Source organism: Anopheles ziemanni, chromosome 3, assembly GCF_943734765.1.
Source record: "Anopheles ziemanni chromosome 3, idAnoZiCoDA_A2_x.2, whole genome shotgun sequence".
NCBI lineage: Eukaryota > Metazoa > Arthropoda > Insecta > Diptera > Culicidae > Anopheles > Anopheles ziemanni.
Window position 1 is genome coordinate 91,124,320 of NC_080706.1, and position 16,466 is coordinate 91,140,785.

The window sequence follows — 16,466 nt, forward strand, 5'->3', positions numbered from 1 at the left end:
TCAACAAATTAAATAGAGTAAAGCAAACGAAGGTCTTTTCATCCGTTTGTTCAAGTTTACTTTAGATAAACTTTAACGATGCTTTATATTTCAAATTATCAAGAAACTAAGCAAGCGAACCGGGCATTTATCTCGAATTATGAAATATGCAAACAAATATATACCAAGTAAATAACGTTTTGAATGTTTAAAAATGTTTCGAAGCCTTTCGGCAACCACCTCGCAAGTCAAACCGCCAAGTTAGGCCAAAGCTCATTCAACTTAGCGGAGCTTTCAAAAGCTCCATGTGGCGCCCTTTCCATGAGGTGCTTCCCGAGTGCAGAGAGATACCAATCGAAACCAGTAGGAACACGTTTTAGTTTTGTAACGTTGTTCTGAAGTTATCAACGCCAAACCACCTCTGCAAGAAATGTTTTACTTTCAATCATTTACCAAGTACTTCTGATATTTTAACTACTGGAAGATTGCAAAGCTGCGTCGCAACTGTCAAACGAGAGCCGCACACTTCCATCGCACATGGCCAACATGCGGTACGCGAAGTGCGCGGTTAAAAGCACGCCGCACACTACCTTCGACTTTCAGTTTCAAAGCAACGGCCGTCGCGATCGGTTTGGCGCTCGATCGGCTTCTAAAACCCTTCTCGACGAGAACGCAGCAACGCTTCGTTCAACCACAGTGCGTGTAATGATCATCTAAAATTCGTTCAACCAGAGTGTGTGTACTTTTTAGTGTGTTCAGGCTTCCAAGAGGAAACGGTTGAATTACCTTCAAAAAAAAATTCAGTTAATTTTGTGTGAGTTCTTTTTCACTTACGATCAAGCGATCATTCCATCAATCGACGTAGCTAATAAACCGTGTTGAAGCTACTCGACGGTCAGCGTGTTTTCGGCTATTTTCCAAATTGGCCTCTCGCAGGTCCTAGTGTTCGTAGGCAATTTTCATCTCAATTTTTCGGCTGTTTTGTCACGCGAGTCTGTTTGCCCTCAAGAAACGTCTTTCGTGATCACATGTTCGAAGTGAAGCGTTATTTTTCATTTACTTTTGTTTAAACTACTGAGTGTGTTTCCTCGTTCATCTTGTCGTGTGTTTATAGATCAATCGTCTGTGCCAAAGTTATTTGGATGCGCTAAAAAACTACCTGCAAACATTCAGCCTATCGACACTGTGCCAAAAAGCAACTAAAGTGAATATTACCATCCAGTGTGCATTAACGTACCACAACGTCCTCACATCAAATATCGATCTTCGGGACCTTCGAAGTGTGCGGGAGTGCGGACAGTCAGTGTCCTCCTCGAAAAAGACCTCCATTAAGACCTCATTACCGTTGGCGAATCGCTGCAAAGCTCTGCGAAAGCTGTCTGCCGAAAGTAAAAAAAAAGAATCCTGCTCATCATTACACTGCGAACCCTTAATTTACTGTCACTTCTGTGACTCGGACGAGGGGTGCAATTTTCGAAGCTATTCTTATTCATGTAGCTTTCGCAATAGCAAGGGTAAGTAGCGCAAAAAAAAACCGGGCGCACACGCGCAATCTCTATTAATACTTCCATTAAATTACGTAAATGTTATCCCCTGCCGTCACATTGTGCACAAAAAAGTGACAATCATTGACAGATGCTCGATTCATTCGATGAACCACCGAGAGGATGCACGAACAGAATTCTGTATCCCAAATTTCCAACGATTCCATCTGATGTCGACCTCCACATTTGCTTTTTTCCGCCCTTATTATGCAGGAACGGCCGATGTGTTGGTATAGGTTGGCTTGTTTACGAGAATTTTATTTCCATGAAAAATGGCTTTTTATTTCCTCATAGGATTTGAACTCATGACCAATTACTATCATGGCCACGCCACGTTTATCTAAAACTCCAATTTATTTTAAATTGTTGTTCAACTATGTTTTGAATGGCGCTTATAAATTCAAATATAATTCTTTGTATTTGTTATCGTTTTCTTCTCGTTTTTACATTTTAAAGCAATCACGGTAAATATGCAATAAGTTCCAACAGAAACCCTTCTATAACTAATTTTTCAAAGTTCCGCCTAACCGATTGTCAATCGAATCAAACCCAAGTGACCCTCACGCCATTATCCTGCCATTTTGTGGTTTGTTTATATTTTTTCTTCTCGGTGCGTATTCTTAATTGTGGCGGCGATTGTTTACCGTCCGAAAAGCACTCCACACCGATCGACACGAGACCATCGACTCCCGCGGCCAAGTGAAATCGAGTTCAATGTTACGCGACGATGACGTTGCATTTCGGGGCCAATAAATGCGATTTAGCATCTTGCATCCAACCGACCGTAAGGTTTTACGCATGCGGTGAGCCTACTTCTAAGCCAAATTGCCGCACAAGCCGTTTCAATCAAGATCTGTATCGCATTAAAAAAAAAAGAAACAGATTGGTCTTAAGACTACCGATTATCGATTGCGGATCAAATGTTGCGACGTTCAGTTGACGCTGTGGGGCAAAGTGGATTCCGTTCGAATTAGGGCAATAAAAATCAACAGGCTATTAAAATGTTTCTGAAGCAAGATGAACAATAATCTTTTGACACCTCTCATGCGCGATGATATAGTTTAACACATGGTTTCCGTCAAGATGTCTTTCATAATGGAGCAAAATGAAACCACGTATGAAATGAATAATCTTTGCAAACAGTTAACAATAACACCAGAAACATCTCATTTGTCAGAATACACCAAAAACACTGTACAAGAATTTGTACAGGACACGATCCTCTTCCGCACAAAACCGATTTGTTTTTTGATATCCTTGGCGGCAATAAATCATTCCGATATCGGGTTTAACGTCTCCATTCGCCACTCAGGCGTGATCCCAAATTCAAAAGTCAACAACCGGCTCAATTACTAACCTCCTCTCCAAAACCACCAACCATCGGGCGGTAGTCCACAGTCGAGTAAAAGTACTCCACTGCCGGCGGAACAGGTGAACCTGTTTCCGCGAACGAAACAAAAACTGGCTGATGCAGGAAGTCGTCCACACAACACACACACACTGGCTCCCTTGGGCCAGCTTCCATGGGGTTCAATTAGAACACAACCCTCCCCCTTACTCAGAACGGGGTTGGTTTGACGAAAGGGAAAAGAAAAGGAAAATCGAGTCGGTACTCGATCGATCTAAACTGTCGACTCCGAACGGTCGACGACGGTTCTAGACATTCCCGTTCTCGAGCTGAAGTGCGACTACGATTGTTTTAGGTTTCTATATATATTTTTTCTTTCTTCGTGAACGAGCGAACCCTCGAGGCATGCACCCGTTTTCCTTGAATGATTTAAGGCGACCCAAGGAGCGAACGGTTTACGGTGAAGGAGCACGCTTGGAACTTTGCCCCCTCGATACCGACACCGCGACTCCGCCATTCATGATCGCGTCCAACAACGCCTCAAACATAGTTCTTACAAGAGCTGCACGTTGAGAAAACACAAGGAGAATACGAGAACAAAAAACCGTTGAAAGTGTAAACTGAAGTATAATGACATCGATCGCCCACCCAATCGTTAAAGGATCGAAACGGAAGTTCAATGTTGTTCATCTACGAAGGATTTCCTTTTATTCATTTCTATCAACTTCCGACTTGTAACACGTTCAAACTGAACGACTCTGAGCAGTATCTTCAAGAGGATTAATGTCCAGCTTCTTGGAAGTTAGTAATTTTCTTGAACGTTACCTTCACGGCTCACGGAAGTCGCGAATAGTGGAACGTGATTTTAAAAAGGCAAGAGTTCGTGTGCATACATTAATGGCGCTCTTCGAAGGAAATCTTGGTTTAGTCAGCAAGGCTTCTGGTTGCTACCTTGTAGTTAATTTCTAAACTAGTCTTTTCTCTAACGGGATATGCACGTCCCGAGAAATATTTAATTTTTATTGTGCGGTTGACATTTTCTAATGGTGACTAACTTTCCCTAGATGTTTCCCATGTAACATCTTATTAATGGAATTACAGTACAGTAGGATACAATATTGATTGAAATGGAGTCAACAACTGGTTACTTTTTACTTTTTACCTTTCAACATTTAACTAACAACTTTTCGTGTAGATCTACGCAAAATTGTCAGAGAATTATTATAATTTTAAAATAAACCCAAAAAGTGCAACCAATTTGTCACGCCAGGAAAGGAACTATCATTTTATTTTCAAATAATCTTGGAAAACTAATTCAAGTGTTTTAAATAAGCGTGATCTTGTCACCATCAGGAAAACTAGTTGCAATGCGTTTACATGGAATTTCTTAAATTGAAAAATAATTTGTTTCGCATCATGCGTAACATTTTTCAAATTTTATTCTGTGATAAATTTCGAAACCTTCCTACGTCAGAAAATAAATTAAAACCTTTAAGATATAGTGAAAAAAAGATATGAACAACTCATTCGCTCACTGATTAAATCGTTTTCCCCAAGCACGTGACGTGATCCATGATCTTATGCTGCACCCCAAACCACAAACAGACATAACCGAGTGATGACACTAAACGCCAGACCGCGAACCGATCACCGCCTCACACCCATCCCCTTCGGCTCACGTTTCGCCACCACGATTGGCAAAGATGCGATTACGGGAACTCAGGTGGCAGTTTTTGCTTTCCTTTTCGTTTTTATTTTCGCACGTGTGATTTACTTCGATTGGTGTCAATGAGCATCCCTTTTCCGTTCCGTTTCTTTTTTTTTTGTGGGTAGCAGAGGAGGGAAAGGTGCTGCGCAAGCCGAGGGGGAGATTATCATCGGGCCTTAATTTTGATGGCCTCCACAACCACGCTGGAAGCCACCATCCGATTATGATTACTTCTTACCCCCACTGCATTCCGCCGTGTTCGGTTTGCCACGATGCGAAGCATTTTGTAACATAACCGGGCTTGAGAGGGCCCTGAAGGGGGGCGGGCGGGCGGCTACTCCAACCCGTCGAAGGGCATTATGCAAACAAAACCCACAAACCATCGGTGTGCCATCGTTCACACCTTCCGCCAATGATTGAATGATTAAGGGAGGAAAAAGCCGATTGTGATCGAATTGGGCAAGCAGTTGGCGCGCTTGTCCGCTTGCTCGTACTCCTTTTCCAAATCTCTACAGTTTTCCTCCTCACAAGTCGTTGAACTTTAGATTGTCGGCTGTGGTGGTTTGTTTTTGTAAACGATATATTGAAAATCGGTCGTTAAAGCAACTCGAACACCTTGTTACAGCATAGAGAATAAGAAAAAATAGAAGGTCCATCACCTCTCAATCAGCTGGTTGTAGAGTCAACGGGCGGATTGGCATCATTTCCATGATTTGACGACCTACGACGCGCATGAATCAGCTGCCTTTCCGTTGGCGTTAGAAAATCGAAACCGGTCACAATGTGTTGAAGCGACCCCAAGGTTACTAAACCATTCGCGCACCAAAACATAAAAAGTGCTCAAGCGTGGCCCTAATGATCGCTGCTAATGATTTGCATCCGTGCACCCCGACAATACGGCTCTTTGGCGGAAACTTACTCTTCACACCTGCATTCAAGCACTTGCAAAACACTGAAAGCCGCAGCGCCAAAAAGTAAACATAACTTATCACGACAATCGGAACAGATAAGAGAACCGGGTGATTCCTTGAGATGGTAATGATTGTAAAAAATCACGTTTCTGAGAGAGTACATCCTTAATTCACACCTCTTAGGATGGTTGTTGATAGCACTCATGAAGGGTTGTAACAATTGCAATCACTCAAGCGATAAGAAAATTCATACTAATGCTTTTTAATTAGGTAAGATAAGTGCAATAAATAAATAAATAAAAACTTGAAGTGGTTCTACTTACGTGGAAAATGTGGAGGAACTGGATCCTCGAAAAGGTTGGAGGGCTGAAAACAAAAATAAAGAAATGGTGAGGATAAGAAATCTAGCCTACATACAGAAAAATGAAAACTAGATACCAGAAATATGAAAACTTTGTTACGCAAGTAAAAAGCAATAACACAAAAAGTTAAAACAAGCAAGAAAATTACTCAACCGAATCAATAACTCAAAATGAATCCAAATTCCAGGATTTTCCCGAAGAGCAAATAATAAACAATTCCCCTCTGTTTAATTACGTTGCTCGTGTGTCTTCTGCTCGATGAGACACTTTGTAAATAGGATGCTCATCACCATCTACAGATATACGCAAGCGCGCCATGTGGGAATCCCCTCGCATTCAAAGTAAACCAATTGAATTGCTTTTTCCTAAAAGTTCGAACTTGTTAGTCTGTTTTTCTACGCCTTCGTCTATCCACAAAATGACTGGCGAAACGAGCGAACTCTGCCAAGATCGAGGCGACACCAAGGTTCCGTACTGTGTGTTGATCCATTTACCTTGGACACGCCAACACTTCGTCATCCGAGCCTGAAACACTGACGTGCAAACATAGAGCTTCGGATTGCCGGTTTGCCTGTCGATGTACAGCGATCGGGTATGATCCGGTCTTTAGGTCAACACTGGGGGAACAAAAAGTAGATCAATGTCTAACAAGGCCAAGAATCTGCACCTGGTGAGGGTGGAACATACATCGGAAGGTTAGCAGGAGAGACCCACACGTCACGAAATCGGCACCACTCCAATCGAGTCTAAGCAAACGTAGGCAAGTTGCCGGTCCGAGCAACAGATAAGACGACGGACGCCATGTTGAAATTATTACAATTCTGCTTATTTACCCGGGACGCACTAAAACTCACAAACAACACACCAAGTGCCAAAGCGAAACTAATCGACGGAACAAAGACGTTTATCTCGCGTTGGTTGCCGTAGTTTTATCGTCGCCAATTTTGCGCCGGTTATAAACCGCGGCACCTGGTACCAACCTGGAGGTCCGCCGTCAATTATTGTCAAGGGCCAGCTAGATACGAGATCGGAGGTTGGTTAAGGTAGCTAAGGGAAAAGATTGGAAGCGCATCCAACACCTCAAGAGGAATCTCTGATTTAGGCTCTAGATGACCCCTTTTTTTCAGGCGCACAGTAGATCTTCAACTTCGCTGATCGTGTACATCCTCCAATATCTCGGTGAGAATCTTGGCTTACACGCTACAGGCTTCTGATCATCGCCATGCACGATCGCCTCTATGCTTGAACGTTCTCTCGAGCTTATAAAACAGCCCCCAACCTGAAGGTCTCGTACATGTACGAGAACTGAGGTATGCGAGCGATTTGCTTGTGATGCAATTATCAATTTATTGTTTCACAGCATCGGTCCGGGTCGTTGGATACCTATGACCTACACCGACATTTAGGAACACATAGTAGAACATGAAGTTTAGCATTGGTAGCAGATGATTTATTCCCTCAATCGGTGGTTCACGATTAAAAGCGGCCAACCTACAAAGACCGTCACTCTGTTACAGATGAAAAAAAATGCCAAATAAAACAAAGCTGATTATTAGTATTCGAAACACCGGCGATAATTACAATGACAATAGCTTCATCAACAAGCCGTCGACATCTTGCCCGAAACCGAAGTGACAACGGAACGCAAGCGACAATATGTTACCAGCCGATTTAGCCCTGCAAACTGTGCGCGAGCCAGGGTGGTCATTAAAATGCGCTGCACAATCGTGCAGCTGAGTGCAATTTAAATGCATCTCATAAACGAGCGAACCCGTTCCGAGGGAAGGCCGCTCGGTACGCACCGCTTTTCCACGTGCCACCACAAGGAAACGCACCTACCGGCAACGGTGCTTTGTCGTAGGCGTCTCGGCAGTGATCTGCTAGCTTTAATAAAAATGTGTTTTTCTCCCCTCCCCTTTGCCCATTGTGCATTCCGAATGATGTCCGATGTGAAGTACTAAGCATCGTTCGGTACATGGGAGAGGTGTTAGTGACGAATAAATAAGCCGCGATTGATCGATGCCGGTAGAATTAGTCAGGGGACGCCGCTATTACGTAGGCTTCTTGGTGATCTGGATTTGATATTTATTTCACTTTTTGCGAGGTTATCCTGCCACAACTATTCTAAATCACTATGATTAGGTGCGTATTCTAGGTTAAGTATATGGTCTGCGCCGGCACAATTCGAATCGTAATAAACCCATATGATTTTAAACATCATTCAGACAATGAACAAAGTCGCCTTCACATGCTGTTATGATTATTTGATCGTGACCTGTTACGTCGGATTTTAACTTACGCTGCAACTTTTACTGAACTAATTTCAAATGCTAGCTTTGCATTTATAAAGTCCTTCAATCGCAAACACAAAAAAAGACGGTGCAAACATATGAGCAATGAAAATCGAAGGATGGTTATGGATCTAAATAAGCTTGCTTTACATTGCCACTGTAATTTTGTAAATAAAATTTGATGAGTAAAATTAGTGTAATCATACACTTTATCTTCAAAATTAGACGATCTTTCATCATTGAAATTCTATCATTGCAGTTTCAAAATAAATATATTTTTAAACTCCTCAATCAAATTGCAAGACTACGAATGATCGTGTCCCGTTAGTCAGTCTTTAATTTAGATGTATATGAGTAAACTGTTATTGCGTGATGCTTCTAATAGAGATCTTACAATTACAGGCACTCGATGTATTATTGCCTTCAGCTTAGAATCGTTACCTTCAGTTGCCGGATCAAGCAATAGCTAACGGTTGTTGGACAAATGGTGTACATGTCATGTACCATTTTAACCTGAAGAAAAGAAACAGAGCATACAATTAATAAAATTCATTCTACAAAGGTAATTGAAATGAAATGTTTGTCGAAGTGACGGCCAAAGAAGAAAGAATTGTGTTAGTAAATTGTTTTCCACTGGTCTACTTCTAATCTAAGCAGTTGATGATCGAGCAAATTTAAATGACACACGTGTTATTGAAATTGTTTCGAATTTGGAAGGTATCACGCTCGATACAGTACACTAGAATAAGGTTTACGACGCATACAAATGTTAAACCTACAATGGAACCCTTCAATAAACCAATTTACAACTCATCCTCATACGTAAACATTGTGCGATTCAAGTGCGATTTTGTTTTGAGCGGTTGTGTAAAACTGAACCACATTCCACAGAGCCTAAAGGGAGTCGCGTGCTCTCCCACTTCGACGTACAAAACCTACAGTGCGACCTTGCCGTTCCACTCGTTGTCAACACACCGTCGCCTTCCATCCAACACCAACTTTGCGCAAACGACAGCACAAACGAGCCTTCTCTTTCCCGGAACGGTGTGCGAATACTTTCCCGTGTGGCCACGATGGCCCTCCGCTTCGGTCAGTCTTGGAAAGTGCCAACGCGGATGAGGGTTGTTCGTGATTTAAGGTGGCGTTTGATAGTGTTATCCTCCCGAAATGAAGTCCCGTGATGTGCGCGTGTTCCTTCTCGGCGTCGTTGTGATTTCCTGTGCCAACGGGTGGGATCTACGCTCGGTAGGAATCGATCGGTTTAGCGTGCGCCAGGTGTCTCTCTACCACTCGAGGGCTTTCGTGACGATCGAGTCGGCGAACGGTGAGTGACAAGAATCGTCCACTTACTAAAACGCACTACTTAATCAGCTGTCATCCTCGGTGACTGTCGTGTCTCGAATAGTGTCTCTGGTGGAAACCGTTTGGCCTGAAAACGTCCCCAACCAGCGCTCCTGGATATTGTCGGACGAGCTGGACCGAAGTTGGAGGTGCTCTTGCCGGGGGCTACGGAATGTGTTGAGTACCGACGTCGATCGGATCGCACGTCTCTGGATACTGAGCGGTCCGGATCGTCACTGCCGGCCGAAGCTAACGATTCGTAGCCTGCTTAGTCCGGCCACGGGTGAGATTGAGTATCGCTTCCGACGTCCGGAGTCCGAACAGCGCTTCCACACGATCGTCGTGGATCCGGTACCGGCATCCGATGGCGACACCCGTGCCTTCATTACCCTGCTCGACCAGGACTACCTACTGATCTACTCACTGTTCAAGCGCTCCCTGGGTAAACTACAGTTCGAGTAAGTGTCAACCCAAGGGAAACGGAGACTGATCTTTGGGTGGAGATCGTATCCACTCACTACAGTGTTTCCTTGTACTCTTACAGAAGGACCGATCTTACCCCGTTGCATCCGATCTCGCTGTCGGAGATGACGATCAACCACCATCGGTTGTACGTGGCGGACACGGTTAGTGATCGACTGTTTGCGCTCCCGATCCGTAACCTCCGCCAGCTCGCTTTTCCCCACGACGGGATCCAGAAGATCGTGATGCAAGCGAACGTCGCCTACCTTGGGCGGTTGCTCGGACGGCCACAAGCCCTCACGCTTGACTTCCACGATCAGTTGCTGTACATTTTGCCACGGGACGGTGCCATCGTCAAGTGGACGCCTGGTCGATCGCTGAAGGCGGAAAATCACCGGGTCATCTACCAGCAGAGCACCAACCTGACGCAGATCATACTCGGGGTCGGCGGGAAGGCGTGGGCCGTATCCGGGGAGCACGTTTCCGATGACACTCGACAGCATTGCGTGAAGATCAGTGTGTAGGGACAGGAAGATCGGCATTGTGGAAGAAGCTAACAGCTGTGATAGATGTGTAAAAATTAAATATTATTTTATGGATTGCATTCCATCAATGAAAACGTAATAAAAGATCAGTAACATTCCCTAACATCGGAAGTATATTAAAATTCCTCTTCCGGTTAGTTGAAAGCATGCGAGACAGACATGCAATAAAAAGGCCTCAGGGCACAGAACGACGGTTGTTCGAACAGGTGTGGCAACAGCGTCAAGTCTCGCACCATATTACAGACACGCCGTACCCATGATCGTGACCTTCGCTTACCTTCACCTACGTGGAGCATCGGCCTGGCCCCAATACACGCACGCACGCAACGGAACCAAAATGCCGCCGGTCGGAAACCGCTCGATGCGAGTCCGTTAACGGTGACATTGAAATTCGCTAACCGTAAATCCTTCCTATCCGGTGCGAGGCGAGGGGGGCTCGTTCGTGTGGAAAACTTGTTTCACCGGTCGTACTGATGGAGGTGGATCGATCGATCGCACCACGCTCGCGAAGGCAATGGCCACCAAAAAGCCGCTATAAATTAAGTAGTAACCTCTTTGAGGGTGCAATAAAGAAGGCTTTTTATTTTAGGATCATCCCAAACAAACAAAAGGTGTTCGATTAACCAGAAAAAGGATGTTCATCAGCCAGTCTTGAATGGGAGAAATCCCGAAGAGATCTCTGCCTCTAATATATAAGATTGGCTTAAACCTTGATTTATAAATAAAGTTACCCAGTGATTCAATTTTGTTGACGTTGACATACAAGACATTAAATACTTTATCTTCATGGATTTTACAGCTATCCTTTTGTAACCCTTTCAGAACATTTAATCATCGAAGTACTAACACCTGCTGAAGAGCGACAGCGAACATGGAGGGAAGAGATAATAATGGTTTCATTGGCGACGGAAGCCCCTCGATTGCCGGTCAGTTTCGATGGAACACACCGGCGAATCCTAGCCGTCCTGGAGTTCCCGGTGTCACCAGTATTCACCTTACCGACGTGGAGCTAACCGGTGGGAAAACGGTCAACGTCGAGCCCATCATCCCGAACCGCAGTGCCATCCCAGAACCAGCGGCCGATCGGGACCAGTGGGGTAAGGGGGTCGAGTTCCTTATGTCCTGCATCGCCATGTCGGTCGGGTTGGGCAACGTGTGGCGGTTTCCGTTCGTGGCGCTGGAGAACGGTGGCGGTGCGTTCGTCATTCCGTACATCATCGTCCTGCTCCTCGTGGGCAAACCGGTCTACTACATGGAGATGATCATCGGCCAGTTCTCGAGCCGGGGCAGCGTTAAGGTGTACGATATGGCACCGATCATGCGAGGTAAGCTTACCCATCGCCATGTTCGATCCTTCATTTTTGCAGGACACTCGGTGGAATGTGTGTTTCAAAATGAGAGAAAGACAAATCAGTCCAACCAACTGCTTTAACCTGTTATCCCACATCACTAAGGGGTCGGCTATGGGCAGATCCTGTCGACGACGATCGTGACGACGTACTACGCGTCGCTGATGGCCACCACGTTGCGGTATCTGTTCGACTCCTTTCAAAGCATTCTACCCTGGACCGTGTGCGAGGACAGCTGGGCCGGAAGCTGCATTCCGTCCGGGGTGCGCAATGCGTCCGCCGAAATGGCCATGACGGCACCGAACAACAGCACCGCGGTCGGTCTGTCCAATAGGACGTCCTCCGCAGAGTTGTACTTTACGTAAGTGCGCGCACATTCACACGCCACCCGGTTTGTTGGTAAAGGCATTCACGAGTAGAACTTCGGAACTAACCTTGACTTTACCTTAAGCGCGGCAGTCAACAAACCAAGTGTAGTATAGCACTTCCGCATCCTTTTCACTCTTCCAACGTAAGGTGTCGGCTTTGGGCAGCTATTTTCGGTATGCTGCCTCATAACGTACTATTCCTCGTTGATGGCACTCATCTCACGCTACATGGTAGACTCGTTCTGGAACCCGCTACCGTGGGCCTACTGCCGACCGGAGTGGCTTTCAAACTGCATCGACTCGGAGGCCAAAACAGGAGCGACGACAACGACTACCTTCACTAATGACACAATCGTTAGCACTAATATCGGTTCTGTTCCGACGGTACAGAGTAGTTCCGAGCTGTATTTTAAGTAAGTTCGGTGTTGTGGTCCTTGTAGTTTCCTCCTGTATTATTACGTCCTGGTGGAGGTTGTTGGGTTTCCGTTTCTTGTTGGGTGAAGCTTTTCGTGGTGATGTCATACAATCGATGTAATTTTTTTTGTTTCAAAGAGAGACATTCATAACAATCTGTAATGGATCTTTTAGTAAGGTTGTGCTGAAGGAACTGGATGGTATTGACGATGGCATTGGGATGCCCGACGTGAGGCTAACGCTCTTCCTCATTCTATCCTGGTCGCTTGTCCTGCTGACCCTCATCAAAGGTAAGTGAAGAATTAAACTTTTTGGAGTCGTTTTGGACTGAACTATCGCGTCCCATTGGCAGGTGTGAAAAGTTCCGGCAAAGCATCGTACTTCCTCGCGCTATTTCCGTACGTCGTCATGACGGTGCTGCTCATCCGCGCCTGTACGCTCCCGGGTGCCATCGATGGCATCGTGTACTTCCTCAAACCACAGTGGGACAAAATCTACGACCCGAAGGTTTGGTACGCCGCCGTCACGCAGTGTTTCTTCTCGCTTTCCATCTGCTTCGGCAACATCATCATGTACTCCTCATACAACAAGTTCCGGCATAACGTTTACCGCGACGCAACGATCGTCACCTCGATCGACACGTTCACTTCGCTGCTGGCGGGATGCACCATCTTTGGCATCCTCGGCCACCTGGCGCATGTCACCGGGAAAGCGGACGTCGGCACAGTGGTGAAGTCGGATGCCGGGCTTGCGTTCATCTCGTATCCGGAAGCGATCGCCAAGTTCGAGGTGCTACCACAAGCGTTCTCCGTGCTGTTCTTCCTGATGCTGTTCGTGCTCGGCATCGGTAGCAACGTCGCGATGACGTCTTGCGTAATGACCGTGATCAAAGATCAATTCCCGCGGGTTCGCAACTGGCAGGCGGCCACCATTATTGCCGTGTGCGGCGTTCTCCTCGGCAGCATTTACGTTACACCGGTAATCTTTCAGCCCTTCGCTCCGTTTCTGCTCTGTCAGCTTCATTTTGTGCTTCTCTACGAACTTCCACAGGGTGGCCAGTACATTCTGAAGCTGGTCGATTACTACGGTGCGTCGTCGATTGCGCTGGTGCTCGCGATCGCCGAGCTGATCGCCATCGGGTGGGTCTACGGAGTGGACCGGCTTTGTAAGGACACCGAGTTTATGCTCGGGCACCGACCCAGCCTCTACTGGCGGCTCTGCTGGCGTTGGATCACACCGTTGCTGATGTTCGTCATCCTGATCTACAATCTTGTCACGCTGGAACCGTTAATGTACAAACAATACGTGTATCCCACCATCGCATACGGTATGGCGCAAGATTATCACATACGATAATACCCCAGAGACACACTTTAACACTTTCTTTTGTTCTTACCGAGGTAGACATTGGATGGTGTATTTTTGCATTTGGATTGATGCAGCTTCCCATCTGGGGAATTTATGCCATTTACAAGCAAAGCGGAAAAACACTCACCGAGGTACGCGCAAATCAATAATTACTTTACACCAAACAAACGCTTCCACAGAACTATCCATTGTTTTTTTTCCACTATAGAAAATAAGAAATTCGTTCAAACCAACCGCGGCCTGGGGCCCCATCGATCCTGCCACCCACTACGAGTACAAAAAGTTTATCGACGAAGACTGAGAAGAAGAAACGTTCGTCCACACGGAACGAGAGGTGCTGCAGGAAAGGCGACCGATGCCGTTTTGGTTGAAGATTTTACTATTTTTTCACAACCACGTGCCTTCAGGGTACTTTTCTTTTATCATTGCAATGAAACAAGAATCCACGAGTTGGGCTATGTTATGTGATACGTGTAATATTAAATATTGGATGTAATTTATTGTACAAGTTAGAATAAAATAAAAGCCAATCCACCACCGTTTACGTCCCATGGGGGAAGCGCGAAGAAGGAAAATCTCTGAATTTTTAAATGCCATGGATTAGTATTATAATTGACAGCACATCCATCTTGTAAACCGTTCTCGATACCTTATTTGTGAGGTTAACGAATTCAAATAACAAGAATAACACATATTTTCTGGAGAGTATCGAGGCCTGCTAGAAAAGATAACTGACTCTCCGTTTCATCACATTGTTAATAACCTTGAGGACATCTGTTTGTAGATCTCCTAGCTAGCTACACTGGTCCAGGTTTGAAAACAAATTCATTACCTTCCTCTACCTTTTGACGATAATATTTAAAGTTCCCAGTTAGTAAAATTCTTTCTGATAAACAATCTTCAATGCCTTTTTTACAAAACTGGTTAGAACATCATAGAAGATATCTCTGGAAGGCACAAGACATCGTTATATCGTGGAATGTACACATTATAAACACAGTTATGTCCATTGAAGACCGAGAAAGATTCCATGATGAGTAAAATGGCAATAGTGTAAAAGCACGAACCTCGTTCAGGAAACACTCCGAAATCATTTAGCATCCTCTAAGAGGATCCCCTTCGATCAACGAAGCCGCTTCGTCGCACGCTACGAAAATAAGTTGTCCGTTCGGGGGATCCACGAGAGTTGCCGGCAGAGATTTGTCTCTATCCGCTACGATTCTCTACGGTAGGTAAAAGGAAGTTGTTAATGTTTGCATTACTTTGCTGGGCTAGGCTTATGACTTACCTTCAGCATTTCTGCCTTTCCGCGGCCTTGCGCACCTAACAGGCACACCTTGGTGTTGTTTATTAGTGGAAGCGTCATAGTAACTCGCTTCGGTGGAGGTTTCGGGGAATCGTCAATCGGTGCGATCAGTTTCTCAGGACCTCCTTCAACAACGGAAGGCCGTGAGTCCGTCGGGGCCAATTACCAAAATCAACAGATCAAACGAGGGCACTTCGGTGGACTTTTCCAAACCAAACGCTTTCCGGATATTACGCTCGTAGTCGGCGGCCGACTCATTGACATCGAGCGAACAATCGACCGGGAAAAATATGCTCTCCGGTACGTTGTCGCCACAAGCTATAGCTAGTAGATTCCCCATGTTGACTCTTCGTCGGCTTCCGGAACGACACGCTGCTCGCAAAAGAATATCTGCCACTTGCTAAAGTCGGAACGGAGATCGTACATGCCTTCGCAAAGAATATCCGCCAGCGAGCCACCTGAAACGCAAACACAAAACAGAAAGTGTTACTTTGAAATCATTTTGACCACCCTTTCGACCTACCCCAGACTCCCAGGCGGAATCAATCCTGCTTTGCTAGTGTTTCATTGGCGAACTTTTCCAAAAATCCCAATAAATCGTCACAAATTGCATCAACGGTTCGGTAAATTGCGCGTTTGTGAGACATTTTGGGGAAATAGACAGAATAAAATATTCATTTTCAACAGAACCTAATCAGAACCAGGCCTTTAAAAGCTAAAAACCGTATTGGTAAATAAAATAAATAAAACCAACTGGCAGTAATGATCAAAACTAGAGTTGGGAAAAATCGAGAATCGGAAGATCCAGAGACTCGATCCTTAGACGGATTCCAAAGATTCGAATCCCATTTGACAAATTCTAAAGATTTGATCCAACCAAAGTGATTACTATCCAAGTGGGTTCATTCCGAACAATACGTCTTGATTTCACTAAAATAATAAGGAAAACTTGACAATCGTTCATATTATATATATTGCATCCGTTAATACATTCAATTTGACTCGGGGTCCACACTACAGCGCGACGTCCCGTCACGAAACGCGACGTCGCCTGACAGGCGGCCGAAATCCATACAAAAAAAATGTCGCACAAATCGCGCTAGTGTAGAAACAGCGAAAAACGCGACGTCGCGCTAGCTCTTGTCAAATGTCAATTCGAAACGTAAACAA

At 45.1% G+C, this 16,466-nt stretch overlaps 2 protein-coding genes and 1 pseudogene across 3 annotated transcripts; 2 read left to right on the forward strand and 1 right to left on the reverse strand.

Annotated features, from left to right (window-relative positions):
• Positions 1-9,310: 9,310 nt before the first annotated feature.
• Positions 9,311-10,470, forward strand: LOC131285811 (uncharacterized). The gene is made up of 3 exons (XM_058314666.1): positions 9,311-9,467; positions 9,549-9,942; positions 10,029-10,470. The coding sequence occupies exons 1-3, from the start codon at positions 9,311-9,313 to the stop codon at positions 10,468-10,470; spliced, it is 993 nt and encodes a 330-aa protein (XP_058170649.1).
• Positions 10,471-11,362: 892 nt separating this feature from the next.
• On the forward strand, positions 11,363-14,312 carry LOC131289315 (sodium-dependent nutrient amino acid transporter 1-like). 2 transcript variants are annotated; one of them, XM_058318546.1, is made up of 7 exons: positions 11,363-11,816; positions 11,946-12,201; positions 12,797-12,912; positions 12,975-13,600; positions 13,673-13,949; positions 14,027-14,121; positions 14,199-14,312. In XM_058318546.1, exons 1-7 carry the CDS (start codon positions 11,363-11,365, stop codon positions 14,289-14,291), a joined length of 1,917 nt encoding a protein of 638 aa, XP_058174529.1. In that variant the 3' UTR covers positions 14,292-14,312. The 2 variants fall into 2 exon arrangements, with proteins under 2 accessions (XP_058174529.1, XP_058174528.1); XM_058318545.1 differs by lacking the exon at positions 11,946-12,201 and adding an exon at positions 12,357-12,621.
• A 755-nt stretch (positions 14,313-15,067) lies between these two features.
• Positions 15,068-15,943, reverse strand: LOC131288514 (6-phosphogluconolactonase-like; annotated as a pseudogene).
• Positions 15,944-16,466: the final 523 nt, after the last annotated feature.

Coding starts and splice junctions, on each gene's coding strand:
- LOC131289315 (XM_058318545.1), top strand. CDS start 11,363: ATGGAGGGAAGAGATAATAATGGTTTCATTGGCGACGGAAGCCCCTCG. Junction 12,622..12,796: donor AGTTCCGAGCTGTATTTTAA/GTAAGTTCGGTG, acceptor TGGATCTTTTAG/TAAGGTTGTGCTGAAGGAAC. Junction 13,950..14,026: donor GTATCCCACCATCGCATACG/GTATGGCGCAAG, acceptor TTACCGAGGTAG/ACATTGGATGGTGTATTTTT.
- LOC131285811 (XM_058314666.1), top strand. CDS start 9,311: ATGAAGTCCCGTGATGTGCGCGTGTTCCTTCTCGGCGTCGTTGTGATT. Junction 9,468..9,548: donor GACGATCGAGTCGGCGAACG/GTGAGTGACAAG, acceptor TGTCTCGAATAG/TGTCTCTGGTGGAAACCGTT. Junction 9,943..10,028: donor CTGGGTAAACTACAGTTCGA/GTAAGTGTCAAC, acceptor GTACTCTTACAG/AAGGACCGATCTTACCCCGT.